Raw genomic sequence first — 20,873 nt, 5'->3', positions numbered from 1 at the left:
TCAGGCCAGAGTCTCTTATTCTTTGTTTTTAAAAAATTGTTTCCACTACGACTTGAATGGTTCAATTTTATGGCATAAATATGGTTAAGAGGGCACATTCTGAAGTACCCACTACTATCAAATACTATATTATTTTTAGACATTATTTATAATTATGTATATATAAAATAAAGCTAGCATCTTCAAAGAAACAGGTATGCATAATTATCTTCTTTATATTTTGTGCCTAAATCTATAAAAATAGAAATTAAATCTATAGACTTTCTTTAAATGCACTTTCTTTAGAAGTAGCACTGCTTTAGAATTAAAATTCTTTTCATCGTTTTCACAAAATCTAGATTTGATAAATTTCTTTTCTAACATAAAAATAAGATTATTAAAGATGGTATGTTAAAAATAACACAAACAAGAACTATGTTTTAATCAAAAGGGTGAGAAAATTGCCAGACAAATACTATTTATAAATTTGGAAACCATTAACTCATAAAAATTTTTACTAATTTGTGATTTTTCTTAAAAATAAAAATTTAATGATTCAAATAAGTTAATTCTATTTTGAGTAAGGAACTTTTTATCATAAAACGCATCCCTAAAAACCCACAAAGATTATTCATCAAAATACAAATGGGGAGAGAGAAAATTATAAATGTAATAAAGCAAGAAAAATTCAAAGGTAAGTAAAATAAAAATGCTATTTTCTCACCTAGAAAATAATAATAAAACCAAACATTTTAAATAACAGTAAGTAGATACACGTTCTCCAATATAACCATTTCAGTGGTTCTTAAGATTTTTTTCCATAACAAAATCTTAAAATTACATTCAGAAATAGGCAGAAACAAAGAATTCAAAAATGCTTTACTCCATGAGGAATTTGATTGCTAGCTACTAGGGTTATCTTCTATTCAAATGCTTTGAAATGTTATTCCTCTTAATTTGAGTATGAAATAAAAAATGTTTACATGCAAAAATGTATCTTGGAGTTGATCTACAGTACATTATGATTAAATCAACGAAATGTAGACCTCCAAACAGGATAATTTCTGAACTATATTTCATATTCTAATTGTAGTAACTTAAAATGACCAATATCCACATTATCTTTAACTTAAATGCCAAAAAACAGAAGGAAAGATTTTGATGGAGAGCTAATAAGAAATAGAAACAAATTTTTGAAAAAGAAAAAACAAAGGTGGGTGGAAGCGCCTTACCAGTTTTGGGTGTCAAACTCAAATCTGTGTCAGAAGAAGAGGACTGTCGACTGTAGGACTTGGAAGGTGAAAAGGAATAAGTTTGGTTTTTCAGAGGGGTTGAGGGTCCTGATGAGTGAGTATTGGGATTGGGATCTTCATTGAAGGGAATCCTGCCAGAAGAAGGTGGAGAAATATTAAGTAATCATGTGCCAAAGGGCTTGGCCGGTGGCAGCATGATCCAAACACCAGAAAAGTATTGGGGCAGGGCCAGCAGTCATTTCTTAAGTGTGGAGCTGGGAATGAGGCCAAAGACAACCAATTACTGTTTAACCATTCATCATTCTCTGCATTGAATATTATCTGCATTGAAACAGTTAATAAGCCAAGTGAAAAAGCAAAAAAGCATGAAATGACAGACTAAGAGGTAAAACAGATTAAAAGGAGAAATAAAAATAAGTACATGATAAAATAGTTTCAAATAAACAATGCTTTCTGAAGTTACAAAAGAAAAAATGAACTATAGAGGGTGTGTGTAAATATTAATAATTGTTCTTATATTTGCACACACATATATAACTTTAAAATAAAAATGTTTCCTTATCCTATAGCATCAAGAGTGCCACAGCTAAAAACACAGCAGAGAAAAAAATGAATACAGCTATCCAGAAACATCATATTGAATGCAGAAAACTTGCTTACCTGTTTTCCAATAGCTGTCTTCCACAGAGCAAAACAGAATCTACTCTAATGGGTTTCATACATAAAGAAAATAAGCAAATTGGAAGCTCTGGCAACTATTTCATTCAAAATCTAGTCACCAATCTTATTTCTAAATAAATACAAGAATAATCACAAAAATACATACTAGAGAATTCTCAAAAATCACGGTCCACATAAGAAAGAAAGGGTTCTTAGAGGATCTGTGGAAGAGACTTTGGAAGTTGAAGAACACTTTCACTCCCATATAGTTACAGCCTCTGTGGCAGCTAAATACAGAAGTTCTTCACTGCAGCTGGACTGGGAGTAACGAAGGAGGCAGCAAAGACTTGTGGTACCTGCCTACGCTACCTGCCTGCCTGCCTCTGCAGCCACTCTGCCCGTGGCTTGCCTCTCCCCATCTCTGGAGTCTGAGCAGTCTCGTACCAGTATAGATGAGAGTGGGAACAGACACAGAGAAGTTCTGAGTAAGTCGTGAGCCAGTAGCAGTGTGAATTGGGCTGTTGTGAGTCGAGCGGCATCCATGGCTTGGAGGATGAACCAGCGGAGACCTGAGGGAATTTGTGGTCAAAGTGGAAGAAAAGAAAACAATATATACAACAGATTGCAAAGTTATGTTAAAGTAATTTCAAAGGAGGTTTAAGTTAGGGAAGAGAACTTATTTTTCCTTAAACCCTAACATGCAAAAAACAAGTTAGAGGTAAAAAGAAAAGCTAAAAATTAATTTGTTAGGCTACAGTTATAGTTTTAAATGCTCAGATTAATAAACTAGGACTGTGAATAAAAAAAATAGCTAGCAGAATAGCCAATGGAATTAAACAAGAAAAAGACTGAGATTTGGGTTTTAAGGTACTTTCACATTATTTGTTATTATTTTGACCACAGTAGAACTTACTGTACAGTATTTATAGGAATGAGGAGGACATCCATCAAACTGAGAAGTCAAAAATAAAGTTCTCATACTACCTTTGAAAATGAGATACAAATGGCTGATATAATTAATTGTATTTTTCTGTAAAGAAAGTTTAACAGCTGCTTCTGTCTAGCATCTCAAGATAGGGGTTCTCAAGAATACCTGGCTCTCATACAGATTATATAAACTACATTGTGAACTGAAATTTCATAAGATATCAATTTACATCCTACAACAGACTACATCTGTGTATGTGTGTGTATATATATATATTTAGATCAAATACACAAGTGTTTAAGTGTATATTCATATATGACTTTTAAAATTTTCAAGAAGAAATCTGAATGGAGTAAAAAAGTATATGACATAAATGAACTCTTGAACTTCATATTAGCAACTATTTCACTGTGCAATGTCTTTGCTTACATGAAGGAAATAGAATTATATCCCTTCTGAAAAACGATCACATCCCCATTTTCTAGAATTCAAGTTAAAGGCAGGCCAAGAGCCCAAGTTTTCCTGATCTTTTTTCTTTTCCATTGTTATACTATTGACCGCCCAGAGAACTTTCTCCCAGCCATGATTTATCAAGGTTCGGACATGAGCTATCATTAATTAATCATAATGGTCTTTCCTAGGGTCTATAGCCTATTTTCTGAAAATACTGCTAATTTTACAATAGGACAAATGTTTCTGCTTCTGTTGCTAACATGAATCAAAAAGATATTATGACTGTCAAAAAAATCAAACATCTCATTGATATCTATAATATTTTCATAAAACAACTGAATGAGGCTTTGTTTTTATTTCTCTGATGAAGTGAAGAAAAGTCTACAAATTGTTAGACTGAAAAAGTCTAAGAGTCTATCCTCTACACAGGAGAATTTACAGCTTAAATCTCTTAGAAAGCATGTTCTTTTTCTTTTTTGAGACAGAGTCTCTGTCGCCCTCAGTCGTGTGCCGTGGTGTCACGGCTTACAGCAACCTCAAACTCTGGGGCTCAAGCCATCCTCTTGCGTCAGCCTCCTAAGTAGCTGGGACTACAGGCACCTGCCACAATGCCTGGCTAGTTTTCCTATTTTTCGTAGAGACAAGTTCTTGCTCTTGCTCAGGCTGGTCTAGACCTCTGGAGCTCAAACAATCCTTCCACCTTGGCCTCCCAGATTGCTAGAATTATAGGTGTGAACCACCACGCTTGGCCAGAGCACTTTTTCTTAAAGTAGAGAAGCAATAAATCATACTTCAAAGTACTTTTAGCACAAAAAGAGTTCAGCTAGAAAACACCAAAAGGATTTATATTGTGCATTACACTAAAAATCTAAAAGGAAAAAACAAATAAAGTAGAAAATACCATTAACATAAGTAAAATGAATAAGATAAAACAAACATTGTAAAATGTTCTAATTGTGACATAAAAATAGAATTAAAATACACTGAAGCATCACCATCATGTATTCTTTGAGTTTTACTGCCATCAGTCTCCTGGCATGAAAGTCTGTCATAGTATCGTCCTTGTGGTATGCCTAATATTAAATCCATTCAGACAGGAATGTAATCTAAACTAACTTTTAGCAAATTCCTATCTAAAATCAATAATATTACGTGATAATTAAATAGCAAAATAGCTATAATCAGCTGAATCATAAAATAAGCTATGAAACAGCACCCCAATTGAATCATTATCAAAATACAATGAAGCTGGTTGAAATAAAGCAGCCTAAGAACTGAGGGTTTATGTTTTTAAATAACTAGACTTCCATACAAATAAGCTTTGCGGAAAATCCTAACAAAGCAACTTAAATTCATCATGGTGTAAAAATGTTTGATAATTTAAGGCAAATGGCTAAAACATTAGAAAAGGAGAAAACTTACACAATCCCAGAAGGATTACATTAATGGAATTCTTCCTGAATACATGCAAAACATATTCCCCTGCTATCTCTCTCTCATTCTAAGAAACCAATAAGTGGTATGGCGTTGTCTTTCTCTTTCCACTAAGTGACTTACTTAAATTTGCTATTAAGTATTTACTTAAATTCACTCTGCGAAGAGAGAAAAAATAGATCTTTCTCCCTCAAAAATCTCTATCTGCAATCTGACTCAACCTGTAGCAGCTGATGATTCATGTCCTTCTAGGAGCTATTTTAAAACAGAACGTAAAACAAATTCATTCTGCAATTTTTAAAAAACAATTATTTGTCAATGTGTTTCCAAACAAAATTAGGCAATATGTAATACTGGTCTCTCTTGTGAATTAAACTTAATCCAAGTAACTAACAGGATAAAGAAAATGGCTAAATAAAAAGAATAAGCTTAAGATAAAGATGAAAATCTCATTTTAAAAAAGACTGTAGAAAAACCTTTTTTTTTTTTTTTTTTTTTAAAAGACTATGACTGCTTTCTATTCAACCTCTCTTAACTAATGCTGAAATGGGCAACATTCTAGGTCTTCTGAGTACAGGATTCTGACTCCTTGATTATCTAGAACAGGAGTGCGCAAACTATAAACTACAGGCCAAAACCATCCTGACATCTGTTTTGTAAATAAATAAGTTTTACTTGACCATAGTCATACACCATCCTTTGCATACTGTTCAACTCCTGCTTTCACACTACAACAGCAGAATTATGTAATAGTGTTAGCAAAAACTAAATTATTTACCCATACCATCTGTTCATTTACAGAACCACCAAAAGTCCTCAAACTTTTTAAATAGGGGGCCAGTTCACTGTCCCTCAGACCCTTGGAGGGCCGGACTATAGTTTAAAAAAAAAACAACTATGAACAAATTCCTATGCACCCTGCACATATCTTATTTTGAAGTAAAAAAACAAAACGGGAACAAATACAATCACACCGCCTCATGCAGCCCACGGGCCGCGGTTTGAGGACCCCTGTCCACTGGTCCTCAATGAAAGTACTATGGCATTTAGAATGGAACGAGTCTGATTTACTGTATGCTCACTCTTGTCCCTTCCTGTGTAGAATCACTATGACAGAAAAATCCTGCTTCAAATATTCTGTGTTGAAAATCTTGGTCCTTGGACACAATGACACAAACACAGGCCAAATCCAGACAACAGAAGTATTTTGTTGGATCATACATAATTTTAAAAAATGTACAAGTCTAAATTCCTTTAGCTCAGAGATCAGCAAAATCCTTTTATTATAAAGACAGAGACTGTGTGGCCAGTGTCTACAACATTATCATCTGGCCTGAAAAAGTTTGCCTACTTCAGCTTTACACAGACCTTAGTATTCCCTATTTAATGATACCTAATTATTTTATTTAAATAAACTGCCTGGCCTCTGACAATCATGTTTGGGACTCCCGCAAAGTCAAACTTCCTTGCTTTCTGTACTGTGTTGCCAATAATAACATAATTGAATTATCAAGTAGAGGGCTTCAAGTATTCCTCAGAAAATAAGTAAAATTCCACATAATGCATGTATATTCATTCATTTAATGCTTTAGTTATCCAATATATAAAGATCTGAAAAAAGTTTACTTTTTTTTTTGAGACAACGTCTCACTATGTCACCTTTGGTAGAGTGCCATGGCGTCACAGCTCACAGCAACCCCTAACTTTTGGGCTTAAGTGATTCTCTTGTCTCAGCCTCCCAAGTAGCTGGGACTACAGACACCTGCCACAACACCTGGCTGAAAAAGTTTAATTTTGTATTACTTAATTGAAGTTTCATATCAAGACAGTTAAATGAAACAGGAAAAATCTATTTTTAAGTTTTAAATTTTGGCAGTCATTTCTGATAAGAAAATATCACTGTAGGAAAAAAATGTATGTCGAAACAGACTGCTAAAATATTTCAAATCAAATGCATAGGTAAAAGGTAAAAATCTCCATAAAATCAATTTAATTGACTCATACTTACTCCTTCATATCTTTAGATGGGGAATTACATGCAGGAAGGAATGCTGCTGGGCTACTTAATTTATCCAGAGTACACGCTGTTCCTATGGCTCGTACCACTAACCCAGACTCGCCCTCAAGATCGAAACACTGTAAGTACCCAACAACTGCATTTCCTCTCATTTCAAGTACTTTCAAGCCAATCTTTCTCTGCAGTTCACCTACAAAAAAAGGAAAAAAAGACTCATTTTTGCTTCATATCTCTATATACTATAAAGCTGGTAATGATAGGGATTAAAAAAAAACTCAAAAACAGACTTTTAGAACTTAAAGGGAACCTGGAAAATTATCTGGTTCAGTGTCCTACCTTCAAGGAAGTTAAGACACTACATTCAGCATTTTCCGGATGTGGCAAGTTAGGTTCACTCATTCATCATTCATTTACCAAGCAATTTTGGGTTCTATGCTATGCACTAGTTCTCAGGGAAGGACTGTGGAAAGGCAACATTTGAACAGAACGCATTAGAGAGAGAGAGATGGATGATTTGCCTAAGCTCTGACCAGAAATAAATGCTGGATGGAGGAATACTAGAACCCGTTTTCCTGATGTTCAAGGCTCTTTTCTAAACCTCCTTGCTCAGAGCTCTTTCCACTACACCATTCCATGAACACAATGTCCTTTTACCACCTAGTTAGGAAGAAGCTTCTGATTCAGATTTCTAACTTGTTAAAAGAGTCAATGTCTGTGTGTGCGGGAGGATGGCTCCTGGTGCAGAGAATTATTCACTTATAATTCATAGCCTTTATTGTAAAATTTCGGTAGCATGTCAAAGAAAAGTGAAAAAATGTGAAGTATTAAGTCAATCAGTAATAAAGTTACTTTTTTTAATACCTGACATTAAAGAAATGAGTCTCTGTCTGGCCTCATTTGATGCCCTTGGTGTGCGAATTCGATCAATCCATTGATATTCTGGATCTTCATTAACCACAAGTTCTTCTACAAATCCATGAATTATCACAGCTCTATAGCACTTTGGAATAGATGTTGCTGTTAAAACAAATTATCTGTTATGCTTCTGTATCAAAAGGTAAAATTCAACTTTTAAAAAATGTACATCTAAGTTCTTATCTTTTAAATATAGAATGTCTTTCACTGTGATCATCTCAATGGAATTATAGTAACACATCTAATCAATCTTCTAAGATCCATTTTATTCTTAGCAATAATTTTCTTTCATGAGGCCTCTCACCTTTCTTACGTATTGTAAACATAAATTGTATTTTTATAAAATACAATTATAAAACTATAGGCTACCTTAAATAGCATTCAATACAAAGGTTTATAAAATCAAAATTAAAATTAGGTAGATAAGACCAGAAGCAGTGGCTCACACCTGTAATCCTAACACTCTGGGAAGTGGAGGCTGGTGGATTGCTTGAGCTCAGGAGTTTGAGACCAACTTGAGCAAAAGCGAGATCCTGTCTCTACCAAAAATAGAAAAACTGAGGCAAGAGGACTCCCCGAGCCCAAGAGGTTGCTATGAGCTATGGTGCCACAGCACTCTACCCAGGGCGACAGCTTGAGACTCTGTCTCAAAAAAAATTAGCTCGATAATTACATAGTTAGAAAGCAAATAATAAATTAAGAAATATCTTATTCAAAGTCCTTTGCAAAAGTACTTCTATATGCCACACACGATAGCCTCAAAAATCACACCATTACCTTTCCAACATAACTAGATTCATAATACCTCTGAAGTTTCTAATAATCCATAGCCTTATGCTAACTGGTTCAATAGACACTAAGCTACTTAATAAACTCATTTAATAAGACTCATTAAATAATAAAACTTACTTAAGTCCAAATACCATTGGATTGAAATAAGATATGGTCAGATTTAAAAAGGGAGCCAGGCATGGTCGCTGATGCCTGTACACCTAGCACTTTTGGAGGCCCAGGCAGGAGGACGGCTTCAGGTCAGGAGTTCAACACCAGCCTGAACAAGAGGGAGACCCCATCACTACAAGAAATAAAAAAATTAGCCGGGTGTAGTGGCACATGCCTGTAGTCCCAACTACTGAGGAGGCTGGGTCAAGAGTATCACTTGAGCTCAGGAGTTTCAGGCTGCTGTGAGCTATGATGATGCTCGTCTTCACTCCAGCCTGGGTGACAAATTAAGATTCTGTCTAAAAAAAAAGACAAAAACCTGAGACCATCCATACCAAACTATTCTCTTAAAAGCGACATTTGTGAATAGAAGCTAACTCAACAACCTAGGGGTTTTCAACCCTAATAGAGACTGGCTCTGAGTCAAATAGACTTGCCTAATTCAGACGCATGCATTTCACAGAGTTCTGAGGTCTCCTACTTATAGAAGCCTGTGTAATCTGCGGCAGCTTACTTTAATGCTTAGCTATAGAGGTCTGCTCCTATCTTTCACTGCCCTGTAAAATTACAGCTGAATTTTTCTAACAAAAATTGTTATAAACATGTAAAAATTAGATACCCTTTTCTTTCAATGATAAATAGTCTCAGAGTTACTGTGTAGAAGATTACCGATTTTCTCCTTGGCATTAAACCCAAAGCACAAAATCTTCTGAAATACTAATTTCATTTCCCACATTTAACAATTATCAAATTTTCTGTTAAATGAATACAATGTATTTACTTACTGCAAAAGAATTTGACGCCACACGATGACTGCCTAAACCGATTTAAATCATTGAAGAGGTCTACTTTGACAACTACATTGATTTCCCCACGGATACCTACAAATTCAAAAACAAAATCAAGCTTCTATCTTAAGAAAATAATGTGTAATTAAATAACAAAGCAAATAAATGACAATAATTATATAAACAATTTATAAAAAAATATAAACAATGATTCAACTTACAATTTTTCAACTTTATCATGGTGGAAAAAGTCTGCTTTTCACTTTTACTACAGTATTCAATAAATTATGAAATATTCAACATTTTATTATATTATAAAATAGGCTTTGTGTTAGGTAATTTTGCCTAATGTAATTGTCTACTGTTAGACTAAGCTAAGATAAACCATGGTGTTTGGTAATTAGGTATACAAAATACGTTTTGACTTAATGATATTTTCAAATTAAGGTGGGTTTTATCAGGACAAAACCCTACCATAAGTCATGGGGAAGCTGTAATTTATCAATCATAATATTTTTTCTTTTTTTTAGAGACAGAGTCTCACTTTATGGCCCTCGGTAGAGTGCCGTGGCATCACACAGCTCACAGCAACCTCCAACTCCTGGGCTTAAGCGATTCTCTTGCCTCAGCCTCCCGAGTAGCTGGGACTACAGGCGCCCGCCAAAACGCCCAGCCATTTTTTGGTTGCAGTTCAGCTGGGGCCGGGTTTGAACCCACCACCCTCGGTATATGGGGCCGGCGCCCTACCGACTGAGCCACAGGCACCGCCCATCAATCATAATATTAATGTTAACTATTTCCTAATTATTTTCATTCTCAATAATTTTTGATTACTTTTTCTGAAGTAGAACACATATGCATTAGAGAACCATTCTCGTTTTTACTACAAGTCTTCACTTATTTGAACCAGAACTAACGAGAATGGAGTCTCATTTAAACTGATAATGATGATGACAGGAACATCTGCCGGCCCCGGTAGACAATACACTAAATGTTTTACATATCTCATCAATCCAATAAATTAACTTCTGTAGTAATATCATCCTCATTTTACAAAAGAAGAGATTAATATTTAATTAATAAAAGTTAAATGATTTACGTAGAGTCAGTAGTTAATAAAGCCAGGATTAAAATTCAGATCTTTATGATCCCAGAATATATACCCTAAATAATGAAAAAATCTGATTTAATAAGAAGGTTATCTTATTCATTCAAATGTATACAATTTAAAATAAGCTAACTAAAACATTCTAAGAATAAGTTTTCAGAATATACTCCAATAAAAATGACCCAACCCCTTATCTCTAAACATCTACTAAACATTTTCATTTGTCCTGAATTCATGTCAAATTTACATTTATGTTGGAAGCACTTCCAGGAATAGTGACTTACTAGTTACCTATTAAAATTTTTTAAAAAGATTATGTTTCTAACAAAGGGCTCATAAATATCATAGACCACCTAAAAGCAATATTTAATATATTTGGAAAAATGCATTCATTCATATAGTCACTTTTAATTCAAGCTCAGATTAGTTCCGCAGCATCTTTCTTTTTAATTGGTAACATAATAAATATTTCAATGGACTGTATTTCCTGGAAATACATATACCTTGTAGAAAACAGAGGAAAAGGTAAAAAAGGACAAAGGAAAATTAAACTTATGATCCAGAAATAAAAACAAATATTTTATCATGTGTTCTACCAATTTTTCCAGTGATATTGCAATACTCAATTCCACTTCTAAACCAATTTTTGATCGTATGTTTTATAACCTGAACTTTGCATTCCTTTAATCATGCAATTTCCTATGATGTTGTTTTCTGCAAACATACCATTTTTTCCTGACTCAGGGTCTATATATACCATAATTTATTTAAGTAAATCTTTTTCTTCAATTTGTTTTACCATTTTAAACATTAGTACATATTAGGATATAAATAATGTCACAATAAACATACATAAATCTCAGTCAGCTACCATCAGTGGAACTGCCAAGACAAAAAAGTAAAAAAGGCTGAGAGATGCAAAGCTGGGGAGAGAAGGCCAGTTCGGAATGGGTCATGCTGCCTTTCTAAAGAGACATTATACATTTAGGACAGCAGTTCTTAAAACTTTTTGCTCTCAGGACCTCTTGACAATCTTAAAAATAATTGCGGGCCTCAAACAGTTTTTATTTATCCAGTCATATCTATCTATAAATATTTACCAGATTTTAAAAATACGGCATTTTTAAAATGCATACTTATTACTTCATTTAAAGTTATGATAATAAACTCATTCATGTTAACATAAGCAAAGTTTTTAATAAAAATAACTAAATTTTCAGAAAAATTAGTGGGCCCATTGTCTGGGCCCCCTATGTATTCCCAGACCATACTTGGAAAACCGTGCTTTGGGCAACAAAAATTCTCTGAAGAAATTTTAAGCAAAAAAAATATCAGTATTAGCACTTTGAAAATGTGTTTTAGAAATACAGAATATCAATACTAGCTCATTTTTAAATAATACATTTACTTACTATATTGCACAAATTTAGTAGGTATTGTTTCAAATTCTGTTCAGAGAAGTAACAATTCTACCAGCAACACTACTACTTGCTTGCTTTAAAGATACATACTTTAAAACCATCAAGTGTACCACAAAAAGTCTTCAAGAGTAAATTTAAAAGATCATAATTTATAAATCCTAGTCCTTACCATGTATGGTGTCATAAATTGGAAACCACCCTGAGATGACTGTTGCAGCTTCACTGTACAATAAGGGATCAATGTCAATGTACACTTTACCAATGGCATCATTTGCACTGTAAGTATCATGGTCAAGAACTGTGATCTGCAGTGGTTCATCCTGTAAGTCTTCATCATCCACCTAAAAGTGTACCTTAAAATTAAATCTTACATAGTTTTAAGATCTTAATTACCATACACACACACAAAAATATATACATACATATATCAAATGAAAACGATAGCTTATTTCTGGGGGGAAAAGCCTCATAGATTTATCTCTAAACCCAAAGGTAGAGAGATTAATACACAACAAAGAAAGTTGTAACACTGTTTTCTACACAAGATGTCATCTTTCTGAAGGAAAAAAAAGAGCATAGTTCACCTCCAAGCACAAAGGAAGGATGATTATTAACACAAAAAAGTTTTACATATTGTCCAATATTTTACTATTATGCAGCAAAAATGCTTAAGTAATGCCATAAGAGAGTTCATATATTTTCTACAAAGTAAAAATGCTAATAAGCACAATGACACCATAACTTCTAAAAGCAATTTTAGAGAATAAAACTGTAAGCAAAACTAACTTTATATGTAAGAAAAAAACATCTAGGCTCAGCGCCTACAGCTCAGCATAGCTGCCAGCCACATACACGGGAACTGGCAGGTTAGAATCCAGCCCAGGCCTGCCAAACAACAACAACAACTACAACCAAAAAATAGCTGGGTTGTTGTGGTGGGCACCTGTAGTCCCAGCTACTTGGGAGGCTGAGGCAAGAGAATCGCTTAAGCCCAAGAGTTTGAGGTTGCTGTGAGCTGTGACACTCTACCAAGGGCGATATAATGAGATTCTGTTTCAAAAAAAAAAAAAACCATCTAAGTTTATAAAACAAATGTCTGCTCTGTCTTTTTTTGTTCAGTCACTATCAAATAGTTATCATGTTGGGTGGTGCCTGTGGTTCACTGAGTAGGGCGCAGGCCCCATATACCAACGGTGGCGGGTTCGAACCCGACCACGGCCAAACTGCAACCAAAAAATAACCGGGCGTTGTGGCAGGCGCCTGTAGTCCCAGCTACTCGGGAGGCTGAAGCAAGAAAATCGCCTAAGCCCAGGAGTTGGAGGTTGCTGTGAGCTGTGTGACGCCATGGCACTCTACTGAGGGCGATAAAGTGAGACTCTGTCCCTACAAAAAAAAAAATACTTATCATGTGCCAGTAGTGGGACTAGGATGGAGAACATGGCAGAAACAACTTCTCCCTCATGAAGACACTCTGACTATCCTACCTGCCATCCTCAGGCTATTATGCCATCTTCTAATTTGCCAGTACCCCTCATCGAATAAAACAGCGGCTAGAATAGAAAATATTAAAGCTGGGCGGCGCCTGTGGCTCAGTGAGCAGGGCGCCGGCCCCATATACCGAGGGTGGCGGGTTCAAACCCAGCCCCAGCCAAACTGCAACAACAACAAAAAAAAAGTAGCTGGGCGTTGTGGCAGGCGCCTGTAGTCCCAGCTACTTGGGAGGCTGAGGCAGGAGAATCGCCTAAGCCCAGGAGTTGGAGGTTGCTGTGAGCTGTGTGATGCCACGGCACTCTACCGAGGGCCATAAAGTGCAACTCTGTCTCTACACAAAAAAAAAAAAAAAAAAAAAAAGAAGCTAATAAGACTAAGGCTTATAGCTTTAATACAATAATAATACAAAAGGATTATTTCCTACAATCAGAATATTATAATTTTTAAATGCAGTCCATGAATGTTCATCTTTACATCAGACACATCATACTATTAAGATTGAGCCTGTGGTTGACTAAAATCTCTGTATTATCCTTTCATATGTTTTGATGAAGCGATACTCTGCAATCCTTATACTTTGGTTAGTTTTTTAAACTTAAATACGAAACTTTATGTCTTTCCCTATCCTGTTTAATTGGCTGATTTCAGGCCAACAATTCAGCCACTGAAGATTATTTTAAGAATTAAGGTACCTGAAGGAATTACTGTTGGTATTGTAAGTGTGATGTGATTTAAGGTCCTATTTTTTTTTTTTGAGACAGAGCCTCAAACTGTCGACCTGGGTAGAGTGCTGTAGCATCACAGCTCACAGCAATCTCCAACTCCTGAGCTCAAGCGATTCTTCTGCCTCCGCCTCCCAAGTAGCTGGCACTATAGGTGCCCACCACAATGCCCGGCTATTTTTTGTTTGCAGCTGTCGTTGTTTGGTGGGCCTGGACTGGATTCCAACCCACCAGCTCAGGTGTATGTGGCTGGCACCTTAGCTGCTTGAGGCACAGGCGCCAAGCCTGAGATCCTATTTTTAAAAGGGAATCCTTCCCTATAAGAGATACAAAATTAGGAATTTATAGATGAAATTGCAAATATGTCTTATTAAGTAGAGAATGTCCATAAAGAGAAAATAAATTATGAGAAAATCCAGATTAGAAAAAAGAATCTTAAATTTGCCTTAAAATATTCCCATACAAAAAACTGGGGTGAGGGGAGTAAGCCAAATAGGAACAGCAGAATGTAGACAATTGCTAATGGTGGGTGACTGATAGTTCAATATTCTAATTTCTCTATCTCTGTACAAGCTTAAAATTTTCTATAACAAAATATTAAAATAAAATAATCACTTTGAATCCCAATTCATTAGAACCATCTGCCATCTAATGGCATTCTCTTTATTACTATCATGTTATCTATACATCTAATAAAAAGGAAAGAGTCATAAACCAAGCCCTAAACTATTCCTCCAAAGTCATTCTCCCCAATTTCTAACTCTATTAATAATATTCTCTGTGTACTTATTTAACCATCTAAAGTTCCCCAACAGGTATCACTATCTCTTCTCATGGCACCCTAACGTATCCCTTCCCTGGTATGAAGATTCTATATCAGCTAAGGGATTAGAAATAGTTTATGATTTAAATAGCTAATAATATAAGTAATCCAAACAGAGAAGTTCAATAATTATAATGAAGTAATTAATACTAAGGGTGACAAAGTAAGACTCTGTCTCAAAATATATATATATACATATATTGTTTTTATATATGTATACATATTTGTTTTATATTTTTTATATATTTTATATATATATATATTTTTTTTGAGACAGAGTCTTACTTTGTCACCCTCGGTACAGTGCTGTTGTGTCACAGCTCACAGCAACCTCAAACTCTTGGACTTAAGCAATTCTCTTGCCTCAGCCTCCCAAGTAGCTGGGACTACAGGCGCCCACCACAATGCCACCTTTCTTTTTTTTTTTTTTTGTAGAGACAGAGTCTCACTTTATGGCCCTCGGTAGAGTGCCGTGGCCTCACACAGCTCACAGCAACCTCCAACTCCTGGGCTTACGCGATTCTCTTGCCTCAGCCTCCCGAGTAGCTGGGACTACAGGTGCCCGCCACAACACCCGGCTATTTTTTGGTTGCAGTTTGGCCGGGGCTGGGTTTGAACCCGCCACCCTCGGCATATGGGGCCGGCGCCTTACTGACTGAGCCACAGGCGCCACCCGTCACAATGCCACCTTTCTTTCTGTTGTTGTTGCAGTTGTCATTGCCGTTTTAGTTGGTTGGGGCCGGGTTCGAACCCACCACCCTTGGTATATGGGGCCGGCGCCCTACCCACTGAGCCACAGATGCCGCCCAATAAAGAATATATTTAATAAATTGAAGTAAGCCAATCGCAAACCATGAAATATAATAAATTAAGACTTTCTCAGAAATGTTTTGAATGGTTAATTTTTTTTTTTTTTAAGAGACAGAGTCTCACTTTGTTGCCCTCGGTAGAGTGCCGTGCAATCACAGCTCACAGCAATCTCCAGCTCTTGGGCTTAGGCGATTCTCTTGCCTCAGCCTCCCGAGTAACTGGGACTACGGGCACCCAGCCCAACGCCCAGCTATTTTTTTGTTGCAGTTTGGCCGGGGCCAGGTTTGAACCCGCCACCCTTGGTATATGGGGCTGGCGCCCTACTTGAGCCACAGGCGCTGCCCTGAATGGTTAATTTGTTAACTACATAGCCACATGCCCTGCTAACAGGCCACACACATTTCCTAGCCTCCCTTGCAACTGATGAGATACAAGCGTAAATCATTATATATAGCTTGTTAGAGGGAGAATATTGCCTAAAAGGAGTTTTCTTGCCTGAAAGTGTTATGTTAACTCACAACCCCTCTTCCTCAACTTCCCCTGCCAGCCTGGAACCCTGATATGATCACTGGGAACTGCAGTTGCTAACTTGGAGCCTGAAGTGACCATCAGTCATTTTAAGAGAAACCACAGACTATGTATGGATGATGAAGAAAAAAGACAGATGAATGCTCAGGTCACAAATAACTGGACAGAGCTACCACCCTACCCTACCAAGCCTGGATCAATACTTCTTTTACATGAGAGAAAAGCAGACATCCTTTTTGCTTAAGACATGTATTTGAGTGTTCACAATATATACAACTGAATGTAATTCACAACTGATAAACACACTTGGAAAAAGAACAATTAATACATAACCAATGTTAACCATAAGCACAAAGTTTAAGCACATTTTCACACCATATACAGTACCTTTAGAGTACTAGTCAAAACAATAACTTACTAAATTTTAAGGGAAATGGCTAGTAATTTTAGTTCAAACACCTCTGATTACTTTTTCAGATTCATATTCTACATTTTTACCTTAAGGCAGTTAAAAATGGCGTGACAGGGCGGCACCTGTGGCTCAGTGGGTAGGGCACTGGCCCCATATACCGAGGGTAGTGGGTTCAAACCCGGCCCCAGCCAAACTGCAACAAAAAATGGTGGGCGTTGTGGTGGGCGCCTGTAGTCCCAGCTACTGGGGAGGCTGAGGCAAGAGAATCACCTAAACCCAGGAATGGGAGGTTGCTGTGAGTCGCTCTACCAAGGTCGATAAAGTGAGACTCTGTCTCTACAAAAAAAAAAAAAAAAAAAAAAAAAATGGCACAACAGACTGAACCACGTGGAACAATGGGTCTTTTCAAAGTAATACAACAGCATTTTTTAGAAATGGTTAAAAAAAAAATCTTTACATATACACAAAACAAAATGAGAAGAATATCAAAATTGTTCATGACTATGAAATCAATTAAACATATAAAGAACAAAATTTGAAGATTCACCCTTCCTGATTTCAAAACTCACTACAAAGCCATAGTAACCAAAACAGTATTAATGGCTTATGGACAGATACACAGACTAACAGAATAGAACTGAGTCCAGAAATAAATCCATTCAGGGTGTCCAACCTGTGGCCCACAGACCTCAAGCTGATTTTGTAAGGACATTTTTTGCTTATCTGTGGCATTGGATATCACAAAAAGTATGCACAGACCATTTTTTTTTTTCTTTTTTTTTTGCTAATCAACTTTCATTAGTGTTTGTATATTTAGTGTGTTAGTGTATGGTCCAAGACAACGCTTCTTTTCTTCTTTTTCCAACATATGGCAGAAAAAAAAAAACTGGACACCCCTGAATTATGTCCAATTGATTTTTTTAACTTACCTGGAAGGTAATTTTTAAAAATTTATGGACTTCCAGCTCAATGTTGTAGCAGATAACATGGAACTCCATTTTTCAAGGAGCTGGAATTAATAGAAACTAGAAATTATCTTCCTTAGGGAGATACATCTGGTTGAAAACCCAGATGGAAACTATTCGGAAGTTAGGAATAAAAGTTTTTACAAGTGAATCCTTCTGGTAGAACACCAAGACACAGCCAAGCTACCGTGATAAGGTAGTTCTTTAGAGATACAGTTATATTACACACAGATAATACAAGCTGCCCACTGCCCACAAATGCTCTCACTCCACAGATGACACACACCTTCCTTACGTAAGCTAAGCTAAGTTTTCCAACAAAAACCTTTCAAACTGCAGTCTATTTTTTTTTAGCACATGCACCACTCAGACTTCTATAAGTACATTAGCTAAGAACACAAGATAAACCCCAAAATACCAATCAATATTCGAATGGACTTTCTGCCAAATCCCAAGTGTCTATCCCAAAACTGTGTGATTTTAAAACATTACTCCATTTTTTATAGTGCCAACTTATATAAATAAACATACACAATGACTAATGACCTCATTACTCGTCTGAGAAGGACTTACGTCTGGAGAAACAGTTTCAAAATGATAAGGTGAGCTGTCTCAGGTCATCTGCAAATCAGCAAGCCTCAGTAATAGAACTTAAATTTCTCTTATCTTCCAGACCGCTAAGCATTTCAAACAAAAGGCCATTTCTGTATCCCAACCACTAGGTAACGTGCCTTCCAGCAATAAAAGAATTGTTACTCTCCTAATGGAGACCAAGAACAACGCAGTGCCTGGAAATCCCAGTGTCATTTCTTCCATCTTCAGATATGAGTTTGGTAGGTTCCCCAGCATGATCAAAGAATCTATCTGGCAAAACAATGCTTTCCTTCCCTTGTTCTCCTCATTAAAGAACACATCTTACCCTGCAAGAACTAAACTTTACCCAGGCTCCACAATGGCTATGAAAGCTTCAAAAAGGAAGCACAGGGGCCACAACAACGCTGCCCAATAAAGGGCTGGCATGAAAACAGCACGGGAGGAAAAAGCAAAGTGGTTCTCTCAAGGTTTCTAAGTAGACTAGTGGAAATTCCAAAGAAGACAAACTTGCTTCCAGCAGAGAGGTAAAGGAAATGATGTCAGCAAAGACAGGCAATATGTACAATAAATATTTGCTGAGAGCCCATAACATGCTCCTCTAGGAGTTAAGAATATAGCCATGAAAAAGATTCCCCCAAAAGAGGGCAAGACATTCCCGGCCCAGGAAGCAGCAAGTGACAAGGATGTTTAATTTTAGGAGGCAGAGGGCTAGAAAGACTGGAAGACACTTCTTTAAGCTGTAATGTAGAAGACAGAGGTATGATGTTCTGTAGCTTTGAAGTCAGATGTCAGCTTGAATCCTTACTCTACAACTTAGCTAGTTCTGAGTTGAACTTCTGAGTCATCAGTACAAGAGAAAGTGCCTCACAGAGTTGTGACAATTGAATGAGGTAATACATGTAAAGCACTTTACAAGCGTCTGGGCTATAAGTGTTCTATAATTGAGAACTCTTTATTTGCTTTCTTAGAGACAGATTCTCGCTGTACCCCCAGACTGGAATGCAGTAGCATGATCATAGTTCACCGCAGCCTCACACTCCTGGGCTCAAGCAATCCCCCCACCTCAGCCTCCTCAGTAGCTGGGACCACAGAAGCATACACCACACTGCCCAACTAATTTAAATACATATAATTGGGACAGAGTCTCACTATGTTACCCAAACTGGTCTCAAACTCCTGGCCTCAGTGATCCTTCCATCTCAGCCTTCTGTATTTTTTTTATATATTTCATCTTCTTGTTTGCAAAGCCAAGTACAGTGCCTGGGATCTTTTGGAAAATTTGGGTATGCTGACAGACTAAATCATAAGCAATTAATACATGTGCAGAGAAAAAGGGCAGGAACTGCAGAGTGGTGGCTGGGCACAACACGAAACAGACTTCCTGAGGACAGCATACGGGGAGAGCCTGGGAGGGCAGAACACCCAAAGGAGGAAGCATCAGGGCCTGATTGGGAAGAACAAGTAAGAAGAGAGGAAGGAAAAGGGACCTGAGGGAGGAAGTGGGAAGCCCCCGCTAAAAGAAGTCTCCTCAGATCCCTAAGCCATGAGCTGTTTGGATAAAACCACCTCCCATCAACACACTGCCATTCGATGGGGGGGTGGGGGGGGGAAGTGCTAAAACAACTGGATTTCAATACACAAAAGAACGAAATTGGCCTATTACCTCACACAACTATGAAAATTAACTCAAAAAAAATCATGCTCTACATACAAGAGCTAAAACCATAAAACTCTTAAAAGAACATAGCAGTAAATCTTCATGACCTCATATTTTCCAATGAATCCTTTAATATGTCACCAAAATAAAAACAAATACATTGGATTTTATTAAAATTAAAAACTTGGCTCGCCATCTGTAGCTCAAGCAGCTAGGGCGCCCAGCCTGCCAACAATGACAACTACAACCAAAAAATAGCTGGTGTTGTGGCCGGCACCTATACTCCCAGCTACTTGGGAGGCTGAGGCAAGAGAATCGCTTAAGCCCAAGAGTTTGAGGTTACTGTGAGCTGTGATGCCAGGGCAATCTACCCAGGGCGACAGCTTGAGATTCTGTCTAAAATAAAAAATAAAATAAAATACAAAATTAAAAACTTATGTTCATCAAAAGAAATATTCAAGTAAAAAGACAACCTACTGAATGAGAGAAAATATTTCCAAATGCTATGTCTGAGAAGGAGTTAATATTCAGGATATATAAAAAAGTTTTTCAACTCAACATTAAAAAGAAAAATAATGTATTAAAAGTAAGTAAAATGTAGAATATACATAGAATGGAAAATTATTCAGCCAGAAAAAGGAATGAAATTCTGATACAAGGATGGACCTCCTTGAAAACATGAATATGAATTCTCTGCATAAGCAAATTCAAAGAGACAAAAAGTGGGCTAAAGTCTACCAGCATCTGGAGCGAGGAAGGAACGGGAAGGTACTGGTTAGTGGGTATATGGCTGTTAAGCGTAAAGAAAGTTTCGGAATTCATCATGGTCACAAAATACTGTGAATATAATTAATGCCTCTGAACTGTACACTTAGAAATGATTAAAATGGCAATATTTATGATATACATCTTATAATATTTTTTAAATTTTTTAAATCAAAACACTGTCCTTACATAATTTTTGTTATATGCA

The 20,873-nt window shown here is 36.5% G+C and overlaps 1 protein-coding gene across 25 annotated transcripts in view; it reads right to left on the bottom strand.

Annotated features, from left to right (window-relative positions):
- C2CD5 (C2 calcium dependent domain containing 5) overlaps positions 1 to 20,873 on the bottom strand; it is a 97,170-nt gene that overhangs the window by 65,994 nt on the left and 10,303 nt on the right. For 18 of the 25 annotated variants that reach the window (XM_053555589.1, XM_053555567.1, XM_053555590.1 and 15 more), the window contains exons 4-8: positions 12,068 to 12,239; positions 9,367 to 9,462; positions 7,586 to 7,741; positions 6,716 to 6,914; positions 1,212 to 1,363 (exon numbers count right to left, since the gene is read on the bottom strand). In XM_053555589.1, coding sequence (XP_053411564.1) covers positions 1,212 to 1,363; positions 6,716 to 6,914; positions 7,586 to 7,741; positions 9,367 to 9,462; positions 12,068 to 12,239 — 775 coding nt within the window. Of the gene's footprint in view, positions 1 to 1,211; positions 1,364 to 2,336; positions 2,462 to 6,715; positions 6,915 to 7,585; positions 7,742 to 9,366; positions 9,463 to 12,067; positions 12,240 to 20,873 lie in introns of those variants that run through there. The other 7 variants (XM_053555575.1, XM_053555580.1, XM_053555582.1 and 4 more) reach the window with 2 other exon arrangements.

The sequence above is a fragment of the Nycticebus coucang genome, chromosome 12 (assembly GCF_027406575.1).
Source record: "Nycticebus coucang isolate mNycCou1 chromosome 12, mNycCou1.pri, whole genome shotgun sequence".
NCBI lineage: Eukaryota > Metazoa > Chordata > Mammalia > Primates > Lorisidae > Nycticebus > Nycticebus coucang.
This window is presented reverse-complemented; position numbering and strand designations above follow the sequence as displayed.